We start from the raw sequence: 23,403 nt of genomic DNA, 5'->3' as shown, positions 1-23,403 counted from the left end.
TAGGAAAGTTTAATTGTTGAACTCAAAATTGTGATAAAGTGTATCTATTTTCTTCTTTTTAAGTAAGTGAAAGTGATTTCCCTGCTGATAGCTATTTTTCCCAACCAAGTGGTCAAACCAACCAACTCAGGAAAGAGATGTCTTTTTAATACAATACCATTTTTTTATGAAATCAGTAATCAATGATCAACTTCTTTATACTTGAAAAGAGACATTAAATGTGTAGCAGTGGGATAGGTTTAAAGTTGTCCAACCTTTATGAGTTCCTCTTTAATCTGGACACTCCTAGTCAGTGACTCCACGTCTGCTGCCTGTACCTGCAGGTCTTCATTCTGTTTGGTAACAAGAGTCAGCAAACTAGAGAGCTCCATCTATGAAAAGAAAAGACAGAATTTTGAGAACGTACAAAGGAAAAAAAAGAGTTCACATTTATTGTCAGAGGAAGGAATGGGTAGGAATCCAGTTAGAAGTGATCACACATTCTAGCTACCAGCATTTGTTTTTGCCATGCCTAAATGAACAAGTTAGTTTCCTTTGGTAACGCCTTTTACTGGGTGAGACTATCTAGCCACAGATTCCCTACCTTTTAATATTCAACAGGCATCAGAATGGAGTTGGACATTTTTTCAAGCAGTACCCCCTGTGCACTGGTAGGTGGCGTTGGTCGGCTCTGCGTCGGCATTGTCCGTGATGAAAGTGTCTATATGGTGCCACCCCAACGCAGTGATGTCAGTTTCTTTTTGCGACTTTCCCTGACAGGAACGAGGAGCCACAAGGACCTGTGAAAACTGATGTAAATTTCTACAGACAGGCAAAACACCCATCACGATGGACCTGGCTGTCCATACAGTAGTGTTTACTGAAAATATATGGTGATGCCCAGGTTGCTGCCTGACAAATGTCCAGGACGGGGACTCCACGAGCTAAGGCAGTGGTTGCAGCCTTGGCTCTGGTGGAGTGAGCATGCAAATGCTTAGTGGGTTACTTATCGGCCAGTGCATAGCAGATCTTTATGGAGAGCACTGTCCATCGTGGGATGTTTTTTTCTGCACTGTCTTCCCTTTCTTAGTTCCAACATAGGCTATAAAGAATTAATAGTCCACCTGTAAATCTGTTTCAATCAATGCAGAACGACAGTGCTCTTTTTGGGTCCATACGGTGCAGTCTCTCCTCTTCCTTACAAGGATAAGGTAGGCAAGGGGATGGTCTGGCCTACATAAAAGGGTGTTACAACCTTTGGCAGAAAAAAGGCAAGAGTCCTGGAAAAACAGTTTGCCTGGCTAAAAGGTGGTGTAAGGAAAGTGAACAAAGAGTGCCTACATTTCAATGGCCCTTCTGCCGATGTAACGGCCTCTAAGAAAGCCGTCTTGAGAGTTCAACCTAGGGGGCAGTTATGCAGCGGCTCGAGAGGTGCACACATGCAGAAAGTGAGGACCAGAATTAAGTCCCATTAGGGCATGATAAATGGTGTGGGAGAAAACAAATGTTGGAAGCCTTTGAGGAACCTAGTCACAACAGGTGACTTGAACAAAGAAGATTGGCAACCACAAAAAAGACGAAACGGATGCTAAATAACCCTTATTGTGCCCAGAGCAGAGCACTGCTGAGCCAAGGAAAGAACACATAGTAAGACCTAGGAAAGAAGTGCATTGAGAGGGTCAATATTCCTGGATGCACAACATGCCACAAATTTGTCCCATGTAGACCATCTTATAAGAGGGATGCGTGGCTGCCAGAATGGGGCAGCTGCACGCTCTATAAAACTACATAACAATAACAACATCGCAGACTTCAGGAGGAAGGTTGAAAGCTGTCCGCTGTCATCCCCTGATGTCCAAGCACGAAGGTGGAGCACCGACAGGTTCAGGTGGAGAACCCTCCCCTGTTACTGTGGCAGAAGATCCTCCCGAAGAGACAGCCTGACTGGACGTGTGATGCTCATGCTTAATAGCTCAGGGTACCAGACTCTCTGTGCCTCATCTGGAGCCACAATAATGACTTGGGCCCGGTCATGCCTAATCTTCTTGAGAACTCTGATCAGAAGTGGTATTGGCAGAAAGGGTGAACAGTCTAAATATCGAATTTTAAATATCGACTTGCCAAAATATCGAATTTTAAATATCGAGTTGGCAAAATATCGACGTACAAAAAAATAGTGGTGCAGAATATTGAAATGCAGGTAAGAAATACCGTTTTTAATATGTATGCATTTAAGCTTGTTTAGCGCGCAGCTACCCCAGCGGGGGTGTCCCGGCGCTTGCGGATACAGTGAAGGTGAAGGCAGGTTACAGTTGTCGATCCCTAGTTTGCTAAGGGAGGCTGAAGAGCCAGGTCTTCAGAGTCTTCCGGAAGATAAGTTCCGATTTGGCTTTTCTGATATGATCGGGCATGGAGTTCCATAAGGTCACAGTTTTGACAGAAAAGGACCGTCCTCCAATTCTGGATTTAGAGAAACAGGGGATGACGAGGCACTCACGATAATTAGATCTTAGGGTCCTAGATTGATGGTATATGCGAACTCTCTTCTTTAGGTATTGAGGGCCAGTATCAGTGAGTGTTCTGTATGCGAGAGTAAGTGCCTTAAATTCAGTTCTTCTCTTGACAGGCAGCCAGTGGAGACTACGCAAATGAGGGGATATATGATGTCTTAGTGGGATGTTCCTAATGAGCCTGGCTGCCGCGTTCTGTACTGTTTGCAGCTTTCTGTTTTCGTAATCAAGTTGTGATGTAATACCGCATGGACTATTGTTTTCCTGTAGTCCATTGGTAGAAAGTAGAGGAATCTCCGGAGGGCCATCATTTTCCAGAAGCAGGAGGAGGAAACTTGGCCTAACTGGGTCTTGCATGACAAGGAGGTATCTAGTTTCAACCCTAGATTCCTAGCAGACAAGACTGGGAGGGGAAGGGGGTTGAGTTCTGTGGACCACCAGGGATATGATAGAGGGGGTGAGGGCTGGTAGAAAAATAGTACCTCTGCTTTTTCTGTGTTCAGCTTTAGGCTGAGATGTCCATGAGACACTGCTTAAAGTTTGAAAATACAACTTCAGAGCGATCTTGGAAGGAGAACACAAGCTGAGTGTCATCAGCATATGAGATAACATCTACACTGCGTTGCTTTACCAGAGTGGCAAGGGGAGCGAGGTAAACATTAAAGAGGGTTAGGCTAAGTGCCAAACCCTGAGCCACTCCACATATCAGAGGGTGCGGGTTAGAGGTGTGGGGATGCAGCCAGATTCTCTGGGAGCGGCCTTCTAAGAAGCAGCTGAACCAAGCTAAAGTAGTCCCAGTTACTCCCGACTGTTGAAGCCTGTCTAAGAGGATCTTATGAGAGACTGTGTTTAATGCTGCCGAGAGGTCCAATAACACCAGCATTGCACAGTTCCCTTTATCCATAGTCTCCCTGACAGTTTCTGCTACTTCAAGCAGTGCTGTCTCAGTACTGTATCCTGCTCTGAATCCCGACTGGGTGTCATGGAGTAGTTTATTGGATTCAAGGAATGTGGAAAATTGCTTTTGCACTTCCTTTTCAAGAATGTTAGCAGGTGATGGCAGAAGGGAGATGGGTGTAAACATTTTCAGGATTGTGGGGTCTGCATTCTGCTTTTTGAAGATTGGTTGGACACTAGCAATCTTCCAGCTAGATGGAGAGATGACGGTTTCCAACGAGGTGTTCCAGAGTTGGTTTAAGGCAGGGTTAAGAAGTGGTGCTAATATTTTTTAAAAACTGGGCGGGCATGGGTCAAGTGGGGAACCAAATTTAGTTTTTTCCAGCTGCTTGAAAGACGTAGCCAAATCTAAGGGGCTAAATTCAGACCATGTTGTTGTTGGGAGGGGGTGAGGTAGTGACGTGATAGGTGGCTCCTTCTCCGGAAAGGCTGCATAGATGTCTTGGATCTTCTCCTGGAAGAAAATAATATTGAAGTAATATTGAAAGTAATATCGAAAGTCATAATATAGTTGTTAAAAATATCGATTTATTTTTGTGTTTTAAGTGATAGTATATGTGTAAAAGTATATATTATGTTTGTAATGTATGTTGGAATTTTGTAAAAGTAATGAATTTTATGTTAAATTATGTTTGCGTATTTTTGTTCCGTAGCGGGTTGTGGTTTTATAGGGGAATAGGGTGGGAAGGAATTTAATTATAATATATTAATTAAGATTTTATTTGAATTAATTATATGTTAATTAATTTTTGTGTAATTTTATACCATAGTGGGTTGTGGGTTTATAGGGGAATATGGTGGGAAGTAATTTAATTTAAATTAATTAATTTATATTTTATTCAATTAATAATTTTGTATTTATTAATTTATATTGTTAATTGTGTTAATTAATAAATAATTATAATTTGATTAATGATAAAAAATAATGTATTGATTATGTTTATTGTGTAAAAAGTATTGAATAGTTATCAATTTGATATGAAATAATAATTAATTTGTTAATATGTTAAAAGTGTACTTTTGTAGGAGAGGGTTGTGGGTTTATAAGGGAATAGGCTGGGAAGTAATTTAATTGTAATGAAGTTATTATATTTTATTTATTGGAATTGATAATTAATGTATGGTTAACTATTAATTGGTAATTACTTTGTATTGATTAAAAGTTTATGTGGAGTGGGTTGTGTGTTTATTGAGGAATAGGGTGGGAAGTAATTTAATGTTATTAAAGTTACTGTACATTTTTATTTATTGGTATTTTTAATTAATTGTTAATTTATGATAATTCATTATTTAATGACAACATTTTTAAATTTATAAATATGTTATTTTTATCCTCTACGCTATCCAACGCTTTCCCTACTGTTGCATTCTTTGGAGTGGGAATAGTAATTTTTACCCCTACGGTATCCAAGACTTTCCCTACTGTTGAACTCTCTGGAGTGGTAATAGTAATTTTTACCTCGCTATCCAACACTTTGCCTACTGTTGCACTTTCTGGAGTTGTAAAAGAAATTATAACCCCCTGGTTATCCAACACTTTCCCTACTGTTGCACTCACTGGAGAGTGAATAGTAATTTTTACCCACCCGCTATCCAACACTTTCCCTAGTGTTGCACTCACTGGAGTGGGAATAGTAATTTTTACCCGCCCGCTATCCAACACTTTCCCTACTGTTGCACTGTTTGGAGTGGGAATAGTAGTTTTTACACACCCGCTATCCAACACTGTCCTTACTGTTGTACTCGGTGGAGTGGGAATAGTAATTTTTACTTTACCGCTATCCAACACTTTCCCTACTGTACCACTCGCTGGAGTGGGAATAGTAATTTTTACTTTACCGCTCTCCAACACTTTCCCTACTGTACCACTCGCTGGAGTGGGAATAGTCATTTTATCCCCTACGTTATGCAACGTTTTCACTATTGCTATATTTAATGTACTGTAAAATATTAATTAAAAATATTTGTAATGTTTTAACTTATAAATAATTTATTTTTATATGTATATTATAGGTTTATTTATATATATGTAATTATATTTTAAAATGTTAACATTTTAGAATTATAAATAAGAATTACTTTTTATTATTAAATTAATATATATATAAAAAACTACAAATGTATGTTTCTTTTTAGATTACATTTTTTATTTATGAATTTTGACCTTTTTAAATTAATTTTGAGTATGTTTTACTTAATTATATGTATTATTTAATTATTGTTATATTACTTTTATGACATTTAAAAAATCCGATATTTTAGCATTCTATATTTTTAACATCGATATTTTTTATTCGATATTTTTGCACTTACCTGTTTGTAGATAGGGCGTCGATATTCTGTCATTCTATATTTTTACCTCGATATTCTGGTAATTCGATATTCTTGTATTCTATATTCTGTCAGTGATCCGGCAGAAAGGTGTACTGGAGGCTGGAGCTCCACTTGAGGCAAAAAACACCCAGAGCGAAAGCCGCTTTGGAAACGCCATTGCACAAAACTGTGGCATTGCGTGCTCTAGGCAGTGGCGAACACACCTAACCAAGGTCCTCCCCACTTTTGAAAGAGATTGTGCTACCTTCGGAAGGAAATTCCATTCGTGATCTGCTAGGAATCGACAGTGACTTTGTCTGCCCTGGTGTTCAGAGAGCCCAGAAGGTGTTGAAAAACTGTGCAAATGCACTGAAGTTCCAACCTTGTCCAGAGACACATAGCCTCCTCACAAAGGGCCCAGGATGCCACCCGCTCTGTCTGTTGCAGTACCACATGGAGGTGGTGTTGTCCATGAACACTTGAACAAGCTTTCCTTTGATCAAAGGAAGAAAAGCTTCCAATACCAAGCGGATCGTCCAGAGCGCCAACGGGTTTATGTGAAGCCTGGACTCCACCAGAGACCAGAAACCTCTGATCACGACCTCTCCCAGATGGCCATCCCAGCCCAGGAGTGACACATCTGTCACTACAGTCAACTGGATGGGGAGACGGGCCTGCCGCCAACCCAATCTCCGCTTGTCAGCTGCCACAGCAGGTCTTTTGCAGTTCCTTTCGAGTTCTGAAACATGTCGGAGAGATTCTCCTGATGCTGTACCCACTGGAACTTCAGGTCCCACTTCAGAGCCTTCATATGCCTTAACAAGAAGGATGATTGAGGTCATGAGACCCAACAACCTCATAGTCAGTCTCAGTAAAATCCAGGACAGAGCCTGAAACACTGGTATCATAGCCTGAATATCCTTGACTCCCTGCTTGAGAGGATAGGCCCGAAACTGTATTGTGTCCAGAACAGCCAAGTTTAAAGGAGGCATCTGAGAGAGAGGCAGAGGTGAGTTTGGCATGTTTATAGTGAACACCAGCGAACGCAGGAGGTCCGGTGTAGTCTGGAGGTGGGAGAAAACTACCTGGGGCGCACACACTTTCAACAGCAAATCATTGAGCTAGAGATAGACTGGGACCCCTGACCTTCAAAGATGTGTTGCAACCACTGCCATTACCTTGGTTAATACCCAAGGGGTGCTGGTAAGACCAACAAGCATTTGCAATGCAATAGGTCTCGCATTACTGAAAGTTTGAGCTAGTGGCGTTGCTTTATTACTTGCAACACCAATAGCTCAAACTTTCAGTAATACGATACCTACTGCATTGAAAAGGCTTGTTTTTTGTAGGTACCTACGGTTATCGGTTCACCTCCTTTTCCTGTAGAAAAAGTACAAATAATTTCATCTGTTGCTTTCAAATCCATTTTCTTTTGGAGCTCTCATGCATCTAAACTGATCATGCTGCTTTTTAATAAATATTTGGAGCGTTTGCCAACTTAATAAAAACTTTGGGAAAGGGTTACTCTCATGAATTATATCCAACCTTGCAAACTGCTTAGCAGAAGCGAAGTTCTGGATGGCTCAATGTTAAAGCAGTCCAAATCCTGCAGAAACTGAATGAATTATACAGACCTCTTCAAACTCACACAATCTAAAAAAGGGGCATCAAAAATGCCCTCTTCTGGGGTATCCTCAAATATTGTGAAGAATACCCAATCCTTTCCCCGCTTTACAGTAAACTGAATTTTGACCGACATGTGAAGGCCATGCCCAACCAATACTGCTCAAATATTAAATAATTCACCCTGTACACAGATCTAAGAACAGTGGTCGAGCAGTCAATGGTCCTTTAAAGGATCAACTATGAAAATGTTGTGGTATATATATATATATAAAAAATATGGTGCACCCCAAATAAATAACTAAATCAGGCAAACATGGTTAAAGATCTTACTGCAGTGCACACTGCTGCTAATCTACACTCCATCTCATGCAGCTGTGACCATGCCTACGAGCTCTCAGTTAGCTGCCCCTGGAAACCAGGTGCCCCGATAAGACTGTATGTCCATCTCACAACAGAGTGCACAAATGCACCCTCAAAGTCATCCTACACATTTCTGGAGGTTAACCTTCCTGAGAAGCATGGGATGACCCTGGGTGTATCCTCCTAAGCCTAGGGGTAACCAGGAAATAGCATTAGGACAGAGAGGAATACTCCACTTGGCAGAGGCAAGACAAGATCGACAAAATCGCAAGCTAATGTTTGAAAGCGGGCAACCCAAAATAAACTCGCCATATATAGTCAGCCACACGTCAGTTTCACAGCTGTCTTGTTAAATCGAATCTAAAAAAAGCAAGATCCCAAGTAAGAAATTACTGTTACTGTCTGATGGTGTTAAGTGCGAGTAACTAAGTTCTGAACAAACTATTATAACATCAGATAAAATGCACTTGGATCTACGTGCAATATAAAAAACAATGGATTGGATTGCGATTCCAAGGTTAAAACAGTACGAATAGCTGGCCTCTGCAATTCAGCACTCTGAAATTGTAACTTGCTAAAAGATCCTTGAACAGATGCATCGGAGTACTGCCTAAATAGAACAGACTTCAATAGGAGTGCCGAAAAATAATTAAGCATTGGCAAAGTCATTAGTCCTGGCGTTAGCTGCCAGCCTTTTGGCTTTGTCAATACTTGCTTTGTTATAGTTTTTTGGCCTCAAAAAGCAACCAGCAACTGCGATTAAGGGTACATTGTATTGTATTGTAATTGCATTTATATAGCGCTTACTACCCCCCACAAGGCGTTGTAGCGCTTTTTCAGCATGCAGCACGCTAGTCTGGAACCCATAAAAGATTAGTCTAAAGCAAGTTAAGTGCACATTTCATCAAAAATGTGATGCGGGTCATTCTTGGCCGGGAGCCCTCGGTCCTGCATCTCACAAGTGCCATCCACACGCCCCATTCTATTATTTAATTTCATGATATGCGCGCATTGCGCGCGCAGCAGGTACTTCTCAAGATATACAGGTAGATTCATCAACACAAATTGCGATCGCAATAGCTGCGAAACAGCTATTGCGATCGCAATTCCCTGATCCGCAATTCATGAAAAGAAAAGTAACCAAATGACGAAATCGCAAAATATATTTTGCGACTTCGCAAATAAAATCGCAGAATCAAGGTGGAACCCCTTTTGCGATTCTGTAATTGCGATCCCCCAATGATTCTGCGATTCCATTTGCGACGTCGCAAAATAATCGCAAATGAAATGCATGAAAAATCGCAATTAGCGGAAAAGCTGAAAATCGCTATTTGCGAGGCGCAAATTAAGGAGAACCCAAACCAGGTGGTAACCATAAAGTTGAAGAAAAAAAAAAATTCCTAACTAGCTACAGGTGCTGGGCTGAACAAACACAATTAAGGAGACACAGTCGGAGCATGAGGACATTCACAATGCCAGGACTCTACATGGTGGTAAGGCGGGGAAGGCTCCTGGCTGCAGCAAGGAACAGACGCCAGATCCATGAGCGAATTTTCCGCCAGCGGATCACACTCCTGGGCCAGACTGAGGAGGAAATCTACTCAAAGTACAAGCTGAATGGGGCAATGATTACCAAGCTCATCCGGGACCTTGACCCCCTGATGCAGCACCCAACGAGGAGGACCAGTGCCGTGCCCACCCATGTCCAGGTCTTGTGCTGCCTGCACCTCCTGGCCTCCGGAAGCCTCTAGGGGATAGTTGCAGTTGCAGGGGGGATGTCCTAGAGCACATTGTCCCGCTGCCTAAGGAGTTTCCTGGAGGCCATGCTGACCCGGCTACACCATTACATAACATTCCCAACCACCCAACAGGACTTGAATCAAACCAAGCTATAATTTTACAACATTGCGCAATTCCCCCATGTAATTGGATGCATTGACTGTACCCACATCCACATCTGCCCACCCACGGAGACAGAATACATGTACCGGAACCGCAAGTCCTACCACTCACTGAACATCCAGATGGTCTGCAACACAAAGACAATCATCACCGACACAGTGGCACAAAACCCGGGGAGCATGCATGGTTCCTTCATATTTCGGCACAGCGGCATGCACACACGCCTGGCCAGGGGAGACTTTGGCGAAGGACACCTTCTAGGTAAGTACACATGCCAACAAACAGTACATCGAGACCATATAGCTGTGCATAACAGGCACTCACCCTCTGCTCCTTTCATTCAGGTGACAGCGCCTACGGTCTCCGTGAGTACCTCCTCACCCCATACCTCGACCCTGCCACACCATAGCAACGGCGTTACAATGCTGCACAAATTTGCACTAGAAATTGCATTGGGCGGACATTTGGGCTTTTAAAGAGCAGATTCCGCATCCTACACAAGACTGGTGGGGCCCTCAAATACCAGCCTGAGGTCTGCTGCCGAATCGTGGCCGTGTGTGCAATACTCCACAATATTGCTACCAAGCGGAGGATACCTGTGGAGATCTCTGGCAGTGAGTCGGAAGGGGACAACAGCCCACCTGCACATGTGTATCATGCACGCGGGGAGAACCCTGCTGAAGGACACAGGCGCCGCAACCAGTGGGTGCACTGTTTCTAGTGCACCCATTCCCCTCACACAACACTGCACTCATGCATGACAAATGAAATAATGACATAAGTCGGATTAACTTTTGACTATAAATTCTTATTGTTCTTTTCACAATAATGTGTATTTCAATTTTTTTCAATTTACATGAGAACTGTATTCCCTCATACAGCCCCATGTGAGAGAAGAGGGGGTGCTTGTGTAATCAGCATGGCCCTGCTGGTACAGTACATTGAGTCACTGGCGCCTCCGGCCGGACGCACCCAGTCGCCTTTCAACGTCCTCCACGACACTATTGGCCCGTGATGCTGCAGTGGGCCTGGTGCTGCGGCGGCGTTGGGTTACCAGCGGCAAGGACAGGCTGCTGTGACTCGAAGTGCCCTAACTGGCATCATCCCCCCCACTTGCTTGGCCATGGCCAGACGCCTGCAGACTCTGCACAGCTGTGGTGACTTGCTCAAGGGCCCTGGCAACGTCCTGGCAGCATTGCACCATCTGTATCTGCATCGCAAGAGAGCGGCGCGAAACTTGGGAGGTGGCATTCCCTATGAGATGGTTAGATCTCGTGTATGCTGACAGGCGGGTCAGCAGCTGGCGGTGGCGGCGGCGGGTGATATCCTGCTGGGACACCAGGATCTGGCTGTTCTCACGGACAGCTGCGGTCATGTCCTGCATGCATTCTGTGAGCTGGCCCACATTTCGCGCAGTCTTATTCAGCTGCAGGTGGACGGCTGCCAAGCGCCTTGCCTGCTTCTGGTGTACTGCAAGCATCCGGCGTTCTATGGCCAGCCCAGGATCCCGTACATTTACCCCCCTGCCAGCGCGTGTTGGGACGTCGCGCTGATGCCTCATCAGTCCACTGGACTGGGATCGCACAGTGGCCGTGCGCCGTGTCTGCCTCCTGGGTGGTGGTGGTTCGGCTTGTACCACTGCCATGGGTGTCACATGGGTTGGTTGCTGGGCTTCTGTGGCTGCAGGGGTGGCCCTGTCCACATGGGGAGGTGGTGGTACTACTGCTGCTGCTGGCTGTGATGGTCGGGTCGTGGGGCAGGATGGCCCTCTCCCTCAGTGTCCTCAGGGTTCTCCTCTATGTGTAGGGCCTCGCTGTTGGTGCTGGGTTGTTCAGACGCACCTGTGATGTAAATGGGTGCATGATTAATGATATGTATATTGCACATGGGATGTTGCTATATGTATGCAGGCTTGCATCCCCTAACTGGCTTTAGGTATGACTTTCACTTGATAGGTCTGATTGTGTGTGGCTATCCAGGAATTGTGGTCACACTACAGGTCCCACAATGCAATAGGGCATTTCCGGTGTGTATGGCCTGCATTACTGGGGTTATCAGATAGCTAGCTCTGGAGTCATGGGCATTGTTAGGGGACGGGGTCGCTGTCGTATGGCACTTACCTTGGGATTGTTGGGTGGGTCGGGAGGAGTCCAGCCGGGTGACCCCCACGCAGGCTGCAGGATTGAGGGTGTCCTCCACCAGGTCTTCCAGTGGAGTGTTGGGTGCAACAGTGGGGTCTCCTCCTCCGGTGGCAAGTCGCTCCCCCAGCCTCTCAGAGATGCGATCTTTGGCACGCCCTCTGAGGTAGTACCACCTCTTTTTTAGATCATCGATGGAGCGCTGGGTCACTCCGACTGAGTTCACCTTTGCGCGGATGCGCACCCAAATGTGCCTCTTGTCGGCTTCAGGCACCCTCCGGGACTCCTTTCCGAACAGGCGGTCATGGTCCTTTGAGACTCCCTCAATGAGGTACTCCAGTTCCTGCTCTTAGAATTTTATTTTCCTCTTTCTGCCTGGTGCACTGCTCCCTGCTGCTTCCTGGGACATTTTCAGTTGTTCTTTGTGTCTTGGTGTGGTGCTGCAGGTAGTCTGTTGTGGAGCTCTGGGCTGTGCTGCTTCCACTCTCAGGCTCTGTGTTCTGAATGAGGGAGGGTACTGCCTACTTCCTGGTTGTGATGTCATCATTGTGCTCGAAATGCGACTTCCCGTTTTTGCAATCTCGCAATTAGCGAGATCGCTATTTGTGATTTCGGTAATTGCGAGTTCGCAATTTCTACATGGAAAATGAACGATTCTGCAAATTTTATGCGATTTTGCAGAAATCGCAATCAGCAATTGCGGCCGATTGCGATTCGCTTTTTTCACTTGCTTTTCTTGATGCATCCCATTCTGCGAATTCTAAATTGCGATTCGGTATTTTTCGCAATTTAGAATTCGCAGAATATGGGGCTTGATGCATCTGGGGGATAATAGTCCTTATCGAACAGTTCAGTATTAGCGCCTGGAACTGTTTTGCGTTACACTCATTTTTATTTTCTTCGAAAGATGAAAGGAGGAGTCTGTCTGCTCCTGGTGCGCAGCATTCTGCAGCAGGCATTCGAATTCTGTAAATGGTGAGTAAATATATAACGCTATGTGAAAGTGCATGCATGATTTGTAACTATGCACTATATTTTCCATTCGCCAACACTGACTTCATAACAAATAAAAGGGAGAAACGTCCCTTGAACCTGCCGAGTTATTCTGTCAACTATCTAAAATATATATTTTGAACCGGAGATCCGTTGGAACACGACACAACGACGGCCCGAAATGCGAGAAATGCCAGACTGGGTGCCAGTGCAGAGACAATTTAACATCTACACAGCAATTTCTTTGGGGGTCTGGGTAAAATGAGTTTTAAAAGCCGTGGTGACCTGTTAAAAAGTAGTAAAGTGTTGGCATCAGCCATGAGTCTGCGTTCGTAAGCCTGGTCTTGTAGTGCACAGTGGCGAGGGCAAAGAGGTGCGGGTGTATGCACACAACGTGTAGGCTGATGCGTTATTATAAGGCAGCGTGCAGCTCCGCAAGTCTTCATTAACCACCCCTTTTCCAGATGTTCGAATTATAATAAAAACAAATCTTTCTCAGACACTTTTTCTTTTCACACCACAAGCACAACCAATTAACCCATTCATTGCCGGGGAAGTACACGTTTGCCTTATGCGATCTCTTTGTGTTTTGTGTTCACTTGGCATCGAGTAGTAGCCAAACATTTATTTTAGCTGCACCTTCGAATGGTGATCCCGGACCTTCAACTGTGACCCCTTCGTACCACTCTGCGGTCCACTCCGTTCACGTTCCTGTGACCACAGCATCGCTTCGAAGCTTCCGCCTGGGCGTTCAATGGGGACCACAAAACCTGGGCTTTAAGTGGGCCGGGTGACAAAGCCAATAGTCCTGGCTTGTTGTAAGTGTAATGTTACTTGTTGTGTTATATATCTGGATGAATGGACAGAAGCAGCAAAATACCAGTTGCACACTATGCTAAGCACAGATTTTTAGCTTAAGTGTTTAATTCACGCATTTATTTACAGCGGCCACACCCCATTGAGAGACCCTCAGTTTTTTCATCCCACTAAAAGCCCTGCACAAAACTCTATATACTTCAAACTACAAACTGAAATGCAACTAACTATATAATTAAGAATAATGTATATCAATGTACAATACCCTGAACATATTGCAAGCTGCAGCCCTAAAACATGGCCAAATCTGTGAAACAGAATGATAAACAGAGATTTCTTTGCTGCTTTTGAAGGTTCCTTCAATGACTTGGCTTTGTGCCCCATTCATTACCACGTGAATGTCTTACACAGCGTGATTGGTCTATAAAACACTGCAATTCCCTGGTCCATTTATTCTTTAAGTAAGGTACGTGAAAAGGCGGCACTTTATGGCCCAATGTATTTCCATTACATATTACCACTACTACTAAGTCTTAGTTAGTCGACACTACTGAACGTGTTTGCGCGAACTGCCAAATCACAACACTATGGCAACAGTATCCCCCGCGAAGAAGCTTGAATGCTTATCGTCACACTAACTGTTACAGACGAAACAGCTCGAGGGCACGCTTTGATTCTGTGCCAGTGTGGGTACCACCACCCAGCCACTGCCTCCTCCATTCTCCGAGGAGAGGGGCAGGGTGTTAGCCTGGCTCCCCCAGGACGCCTTCATGTATTGTGTGTGTGCCTGCATACATCTGTGCCAGCCCTTCCTCGGCCCATTATGCAGCCTGCTGCATAATCGGGACGAGGCGAGCGTGCCCATGTAACAGATGCAAGGTTCCCGTGCCCCGGTTCAGCTGGAACTGCACCCTTTAATACAGAAATAAATCACACAGAACTTGCTGTCACTTCTCGGGTTCTACCTTTGCGGCAAAGTCCTCAGACGCTGACGCATGACTGGCTCGCGCTGCTGTGGCTTTTAAATGAAATCTGGAAGACTGGCATGTAAAGCGCTGCCTAATTTTTAGCTAATACCTCTGTGGCTTCGGTGTTCGCATCTGGCCAGCGTGCTCCCGCTGAGCCTGATTATAACACGGCCGCAGCGTTTTCGCAGGCAAGTAGCAGGGCCCCGCCTCTGATAGACTAAACAGGGGCCTGTTCCAAACACAACAGCAAATCACAGCGACCCATAGGGTCCGCGGGAGAGGGGCTGCCCCCTAGGAAGGGAAACAGAAATGTGTTAACAGTGCTAACAGTGCCAAGTAATATGCTTCGTTAAAAATGTAAAAACAACAATGATGGACAGAATGTGGATCAATGTCACACATTCACCCCAGTCAAAAGATCTGGGCCCAAATCCATCGTTTTTCCACTCCACACCACCCTGGGTTAGACAATGGCGATATGCAAATCAGCGCTGACCCTGTGCCCCATGGGAACAGTCCAGTCCGAACTACAAAAGCCATGTCCTTCCCAGAACGGAAACAAGCATCCGAGGACCGGCCCGGTTTCGAGGTAACACCTCTCATCAGCCCGGCTAGCTTGCTTCCAGTGGTGTGGAGTGCCTGGGACTCACGTCTGAGCATCCCCAGTACACTTAGAGCGGTTACTGCAAAAACAACAATGATGGACAGAATGTGGATCAATGTCACACATTCACCCCAGTCAAAAGATCTGGGCCCAAATCCATCGTTTTTCCACTCCACACCACCCTGGGTTAGACAATGGCGATATGCAAATCAGCGCTGACCCTGTGCCCCATGGGAACAGTCCAGTCCGAACTACAAAAGCCATGTCCTTCCCAGAACGGAAACAAGCATCCGAGGACCGGCCCGGTTTCGAGGTAACACCTCTCATCAGCCCGGCTAGCTTGCTTCCAGTGGTGTGGAGTGCCTGGGACTCACGTCTGAGCATCCCCAGTACACTTAGAGCGGTTACTGCAAAAACAACAATGATGGACAGAATGTGGATCAATGTCACACATTCACCCCAGTCAAAAGATCTGGGCCCAAATCCATCGTTTTTCCACTCCACACCACCCTGGGTTAGACAATGGCGATATGCAAATCAGCGCTGACCCTGTGCCCCATGGGAACAGTCCAGTCCGAACTACAAAAGCCATGTCCTTCCCAGAACGGAAACAAGCATCCGAGGACCGGCCCGGTTTCGAGGTAACACCTCTCATCAGCCCGGCTAGCTTGCTTCCAGTGGTGTGGAGTGCCTGGGACTCACGTCTGAGCATCCCCAGTACACTTAGAGCGGTTACTGCAAAAACAACAATGATGGACAGAATGTGGATCAATGTCACACATTCACCCCAGTCAAAAGATCTGGGCCCAAATCCATCGTTTTTCCACTCCACACCACCCTGGGTTAGACAATGGCGATATGCAAATCAGCGCTGACCCTGTGCCCCATGGGAACAGTCCAGTCCGAACTACAAAAGCCATGTCCTTCCCAGAACGGAAACAAGCATCCGAGGACCGGCCCGGTTTCGAGGTAACACCTCTCATCAGCCCGGCTAGCTTGCTTCCAGTGGTGTGGAGTGCCTGGGACTCACGTCTGAGCATCCCCAGTACACTTAGAGCGGTTACTGCAAAAACAACAATGATGGACAGAATGTGGATCAATGTCACACATTCACCCCAGTCAAAAGATCTGGGCCCAAATCCATCGTTTTTCCACTCCACACCACCCTGGGTTAGACAATGGCGATATGCAAATCAGCGCTGACCCTGTGCCCCATGGGAACAGTCCAGTCCGAACTACAAAAGCCATGTCCTTCCCAGAACGGAAACAAGCATCCGAGGACCGGCCCGGTTTCGAGGTAACACCTCTCATCAGCCCGGCTAGCTTGCTTCCAGTGGTGTGGAGTGCCTGGGACTCACGTCTGAGCATCCCCAGTACACTTAGAGCGGTTACTGCAAAAACAACAATGATGGACAGAATGTGGATCAATGTCACACATTCACCCCAGTCAAAAGATCTGGGCCCAAATCCATCGTTTTTCCACTCCACACCACCCTGGGTTAGACAATGGCGATATGCAAATCAGCGCTGACCCTGTGCCCCATGGGAACAGTCCAGTCCGAACTACAAAAGCCATGTCCTTCCCAGAACGGAAACAAGCATCCGAGGACCGGCCCGGTTTCGAGGTAACACCTCTCATCAGCCCGGCTAGCTTGCTTCCAGTGGTGTGGAGTGCCTGGGACTCACGTCTGAGCATCCCCAGTACACTTAGAGCGGTTACTGCAAAAACAACAATGATGGACAGAATGTGGATCAATGTCACACATTCACCCCAGTCAAAAGATCTGGGCCCAAATCCATCGTTTTTCCACTCCACACCACCCTGGGTTAGACAATGGCGATATGCAAATCAGCGCTGACCCTGTGCCCCATGGGAACAGTCCAGTCCGAACTACAAAAGCCATGTCCTTCCCAGAACGGAAACAAGCATCCGAGGACCGGCCCGGTTTCGAGGTAACACCTCTCATCAGCCCGGCTAGCTTGCTTCCAGTGGTGTGGAGTGCCTGGGACTCACGTCTGAGCATCCCCAGTACACTTAGAGCGGTTACTGCAAAAACAACAATGATGGACAGAATGTGGATCAATGTCACACATTCACCCCAGTCAAAAGATCTGGGCCCAAATCCATCGTTTTTCCACTCCACACCACCCTGGGTTAGACAATGGCGATATGCAAATCAGCGCTGACCCTGTGCCCCATGGGAACAGTCCAGTCCGAACTACAAAAGCCATGTCCTTCCCAGAACGGAAACAAGCATCCAAGGACCGGCCCGGTTTCGAGGTAACACCTCTCATCAGCCCGGCTAGCTTGCTTCCAGTGGTGTGGAGTGCCTGGGACTCACGTCTGAGCATCCCCAGGACACTTAGAGCGGTTACTGCAAAAACAACAATGATGGACAGAATGTGGATCAATGTCACACATTCACCCCAGTCAAAAGATCTGGGCCCAAATCCATCGTTTTTCCACTCCACACCACCCTGGGTTAGACAATGGCGATATGCAAATCAGCGCTGACCCTGTGCCCCATGGGAACAGTCCAGTCCGAACTACAAAAGCCATGTCCTTCCCAGAACGGAAACAAGCATCCGAGGACCGGCCCGGTTTCGAGGTAACACCTCTCATCAGCCCGGCTAGCTTGCTTCCAGTGGTGTGGAGTGCCTGGGACTCACGTCTGAGCATCCCCAGTACACTTAGAGCGGTTACTGCAAAAACAACAATGATGGACAGAATGTGGATCAATGTCACACATTCACCCCAGTCAAAAGATCTGGGCCCAAATCCATCGTTTTTCCACTCCACACCACCCTGGGTTAGACAATGGCGATATGCAAATCAGCGCTGACCCTGTGCCCCATGGGAACAGTCCAGTCCGAACTACAAAAGCCATGTCCTTCCCAGAACGGAAACAAGCATCCGAGGACCGGCCCGGTTTCGAGGTAACACCTCTCATCAGCCCGGCTAGCTTGCTTCCAGTGGTGTGGAGTGCCTGGGACTCACGTCTGAGCATCCCCAGTACACTTAGAGCGGTTACTGCAAAAACAACAATGATGGACAGAATGTGGATCAATGTCACACATTCACCCCAGTCAAAAGATCTGGGCCCAAATCCATCGTTTTTCCACTCCACACCACCCTGGGTTAGACAATGGCGATATGCAAATCAGCGCTGACCCTGTGCCCCATGGGAACAGTCCAGTCCGAACTACAAAAGCCATGTCCTTCCCAGAACGGAAACAAGCATCCGAGGACCGGCCCGGTTTCGAGGTAACACCTCTCATCAGCCCGGCTAGCTTGCTTCCAGTGGTGTGGAGTGCCTGGGACTCACGTCTGAGCATCCCCAGTACACTTAGAGCGGTTACTGCAAAAACAACAATGATGGACAGAATGTGGATCAATGTCACACATTCACCCCAGTCAAAAGATCTGGGCCCAAATCCATCGTTTTTCCACTCCACACCACCCTGGGTTAGACAATGGCGATATGCAAATCAGCGCTGACCCTGTGCCCCATGGGAACAGTCCAGTCCGAACTACAAAAGCCATGTCCTTCCCAGAACGGAAACAAGCATCCGAGGACCGGCCCGGTTTCGAGGTAACACCTCTCATCAGCCCGGCTAGCTTGCTTCCAGTGGTGTGGAGTGCCTGGGACTCACGTCTGAGCATCCCCAGTACACTTAGAGCGGTTACTGCAAAAACAACAATGATGGACAGAATGTGGATCAATGTCACACATTCACCCCAGTCAAAAGATCTGGGCCCAAATCCATCGTTTTTCCACTCCACACCACCCTGGGTTAGACAATGGCGATATGCAAATCAGCGCTGACCCTGTGCCCCATGGGAACAGTCCAGTCCGAACTACAAAAGCCATGTCCTTCCCAGAACGGAAACAAGCATCCGAGGACCGGCCCGGTTTCGAGGTAACACCTCTCATCAGCCCGGCTAGCTTGCTTCCAGTGGTGTGGAGTGCCTGGGACTCACGTCTGAGCATCCCCAGTACACTTAGAGCGGTTACTGCAAAAACAACAATGATGGACAGAATGTGGATCAATGTCACACATTCACCCCAGTCAAAAGATCTGGGCCCAAATCCATCGTTTTTCCACTCCACACCACCCTGGGTTAGACAATGGCGATATGCAAATCAGCGCTGACCCTGTGCCCCATGGGAACAGTCCAGTCCGAACTACAAAAGGCATGTCCTTCCCAGAACGGAAACAAGCATCCGAGGACCGGCCCGGTTTCGAGGTAACACCTCTCATCAGCCCGGCTAGCTTGCTTCCAGTGGTGTGGAGTGCCTGGGACTCACGTCTGAGCATCCCCAGTACACTTAGAGCGGTTACTGCAAAAACAACAATGATGGACAGAATGTGGATCAATGTCACACATTCACCCCAGTCAAAAGATCTGGGCCCAAATCCATCGTTTTTCCACTCCACACCACCCTGGGTTAGACAATGGCGATATGCAAATCAGCGCTGACCCTGTGCCCCATGGGAACAGTCCAGTCCGAACTACAAAAGCCATGTCCTTCCCAGAACGGAAACAAGCATCCGAGGACCGGCCCGGTTTCGAGGTAACACCTCTCATCAGCCCGGCTAGCTTGCTTCCAGTGGTGTGGAGTGCCTGGGACTCACGTCTGAGCATCCCCAGTACACTTAGAGCGGTTACTGCAAAAACAACAATGATGGACAGAATGTGGATCAATGTCACACATTCACCCCAGTCAAAAGATCTGGGCCCAAATCCATCGTTTTTCCACTCCACACCACCCTGGGTTAGACAATGGCGATATGCAAATCAGCGCTGACCCTGTGCCCCATGGGAACAGTCCAGTCCGAACTACAAAAGCCATGTCCTTCCCAGAACGGAAACAAGCATCCGAGGACCGGCCCGGTTTCGAGGTAACACCTCTCATCAGCCCGGCTAGCTTGCTTCCAGTGGTGTGGAGTGCCTGGGACTCACGTCTGAGCATCCCCAGTACACTTAGAGCGGTTACTGCAAAAACAACAATGATGGACAGAATGTGGATCAATGTCACACATTCACCCCAGTCAAAAGATCTGGGCCCAAATCCATCGTTTTTCCACTCCACACCACCCTGGGTTAGACAATGGCGATATGCAAATCAGCGCTGACCCTGTGCCCCATGGGAACAGTCCAGTCCGAACTACAAAAGCCATGTCCTTCCCAGAACGGAAACAAGCATCCGAGGACCGGCCCGGTTTCGAGGTAACACCTCTCATCAGCCCGGCTAGCTTGCTTCCAGTGGTGTGGAGTGCCTGGGACTCACGTCTGAGCATCCCCAGTACACTTAGAGCAGTTACTGCAAAAACAACAATGATGGACAGAATGTGGATCAATGTCACACATTCACCCCAGTCAAAAGATCTGGGCCCAAATCCATCGTTTTTCCACTCCACACCACCCTGGGTTAGACAATGGCGATATGCAAATCAGCGCTGACCCTGTGCCCCATGGGAACAGTCCAGTCCGAACTACAAAAGCCATGTCCTTCCCAGAACAGAAACAAGCATCCGAGGACCGGCCCGGTTTCGAGGTAACACCTCTCATCAGCCCGGCTAGCTTGCTTCCAGTGGTGTGGAGTGCCTGGGACTCACGTCTGAGCATCCCCAGTACACTTAGAGCGGTTACTGCAAAAACAACAATGATGGACAGAATGTGGATCAATGTCACACATTCACCCCCGTCAAAAGATCTGGGCCCAAATCCATCGTTTTTCCACTCCACACCACCCTGGGTTAGACAATGGCGATATGCAAATCAGCGCTGACCCTGTGCCCCATGGGAACAGTCCAGTCCGAACTACAAAATCCATGTCCTTCCCAGAACGGAAACAAGCATCCGAGGACCGGCCCGGTTTCGAGGTAACACCTCTCATCAGCCCGGCTAGCTTGCTTCCAGTGGTGTGGAGTGCCTGGGACTCACGTCTGAGCATCCCCAGTACACTTAGAGCGGTTACTGCAAAAACAACAATGATGGACAGAATGTGGATCAATGTCACACATTCACCCCAGTCAAAAGATCTGGGCCCAAATCCATCGTTTTTCCACTCCACACCACCCTGGGTTAGACAATGGCGATATGCAAATCAGCACTGACCCTGTGCCCCATGGGAACAGTCCAGTCCGAACTACAAAAGCCCTAAGTGCGCTGGGGATGCCCAGACGTGGGTCCCAGGCACTCCACACCACTTGGAGTCAAGCTAGCCGGGCTGAAGAGAGGTGTTACCTCGAAACCGGTCCGGTCCTCGGATGCTTGATTCCGTTCTGGGAAGGACATGGCTTTTGTAGTTCGGACTGGACTGTTCCCATGGGGCAACAGGGTCAGAGCTGATTTGCATATCGCCATTGTCTAACCCAGGGTGGTGTGGAGTGCAAAAAAACGATGGATTTGGGCCCAGATCTTTTGACTGGGGGAGTGTGTGACATTGATCCACATTCAGTCCATCACTTGTTGTTTTTGCAATTGCCGCCCTAAGTGCGCTGGGGATGCCCAGACGTGGGTCCCAGGCACTCCACACCACTTGGAGTCAAGCTAGCCGGGCTGAAGAGGTGTTACCTCGAAACCGGTCCGGTCCTCGGATGCTTGATTCCGTTCTGGGAAGGACATGGCTTTTGTAGTTCGGACTGGACTGTTCCCATGGGGCAACAGGGTCAGAGCTGATTTGCATATCGCCATTGTCTAACCCAGGGTGGTGTGGAGTGCAAAAAAACGATGGATTTGGGCCCAGATCTTTTGACTGGGGGAGTGTGTGACATTGATCCACATTCAGTCCATCACTTGTTGTTTTTGCAATTGCCGCCCTAAGTGCGCTGGGGATGCCCAGACGTGGGTCCCAGGCACTCCACACCACTTGGAGTCAAGCTAGCCGGGCTGAAGAGAGGTGTTACCTCGAAACCGGTCCGGTCCTCGGATGCTTGATTCCGTTCTGGGAAGGACATGGCTTTTGTAGTTCGGACTGGACTGTTCCCATGGGGCAACAGGGTCAGAGCTGATTTGAATATCGCCATTGTCTAACCCAGGGTGGTGTGGAGTGCAAAAAAACGATGGATTTGGGCCCAGATCTTTTGACTGGGGGAGTGTGTGACATTGATCCACATTCAGTCCATCACTTGTTGTTTTTGCAATTGCCGCCCTAAGTGCGCTGGGGATGCCCAGACGTGGGTCCCAGGCACTCCACACCACTTGGAGTCAAGCTAGCCGGGCTGAAGAGAGGTGTTACCTCGAAACCGGTCCGGTCCTCGGATGCTTGATTCCGTTCTGGGAAGGACATGGCTTTTGTAGTTCGGACTGGACTGTTCCCATGGGGCAACAGGGTCAGAGCTGATTTGCATATCGCCATTGTCTAACCCAGGGTGGTGTGGAGTGCAAAAAAATGATGGATTTGGGCCCAGATCTTTTGACTGGGGGAGTGTGTGACATTGATCCACATTCAGTCCATCACTTGTTGTTTTTGCAATTGCCGCCCTAAGTGCGCTGGGGATGCCCAGACGTGGGTCCCAGGCACTCCACACCACTTGGAGTCAAGCTAGCCGGGCTGAAGAGAGGTGTTACCTCGAAACCGGTCCGGTCCTTGGATGCTTGATTCCGTTCTGGGAAGGACATGGCTTTTGTAGTTCGGACTGGACTGTTCCCATGGGGCAACAGGGTCAGAGCTGATTTGCATATCGCCATTGTCTAACCCAGGGTGGTGTGGAGTGCAAAAAAACGATGGATTTGGGCCCAGATCTTTTGACTGGGGGAGTGTGTGACATTGATCCACATTCAGTCCATCACTTGTTGTTTTTGCAATTGCCGCCCTAGGTGCGCTGGGGATGCCCAGACGTGGGTCCCAGGCACTCCACACCACTTGGAGTCAAGCTAGCCGGGCTGAAGAGAGGTGTTACCTCGAAACCGGTCCGGTCCTCGGATGCTTGATTCCGTTCTGGGAAGGACATGGCTTTTGTAGTTCGGACTGGACTGTTCCCATGGGGCAACAGGGTCAGAGCTGATTTGCATATCGCCATTGTCTAACCCAGGGTGGTGTGGAGTGCAAAAAAACGATGGATTTGGGCCCAGATCTTTTGACTGGGGGAGTGTGTGACATTGATCCACATTCAGTCCATCACTTGTTGTTTTTGCAATTGCCGCCCTAAGTGCGCTGGGGATGCCCAGACGTGGGTCCCAGGCACTCCACACCACTTGGAGTCAAGCTAGCCGGGCTGAAGAGAGG

The 23,403-nt window shown here is 47.6% G+C and overlaps 1 protein-coding gene across 6 annotated transcripts in view; it reads right to left on the bottom strand.

The window, feature by feature from the left end:
• PDE4DIP (phosphodiesterase 4D interacting protein) overlaps positions 1 to 23,403 on the bottom strand; it is a 1,524,691-nt gene that overhangs the window by 712,658 nt on the left and 788,630 nt on the right. For all 6 annotated transcript variants that reach the window (XM_078686955.1, XM_078686929.1, XM_078686947.1 and 3 more), the window contains one exon: positions 255 to 371. In XM_078686955.1, coding sequence (XP_078543081.1) covers positions 255 to 371 — 117 coding nt within the window. The remainder of the gene's footprint in view (positions 1 to 254; positions 372 to 23,403) is intronic.

This window comes from Lissotriton helveticus, chromosome 1_1 (genome assembly GCF_964261635.1).
Source record: "Lissotriton helveticus chromosome 1_1, aLisHel1.1, whole genome shotgun sequence".
Classification (NCBI taxonomy): domain Eukaryota; kingdom Metazoa; phylum Chordata; class Amphibia; order Caudata; family Salamandridae; genus Lissotriton; species Lissotriton helveticus.
The sequence above is the reverse complement of the archived record's forward strand: the minus strand, read 5'-3'. Positions and strand labels throughout refer to the sequence as shown.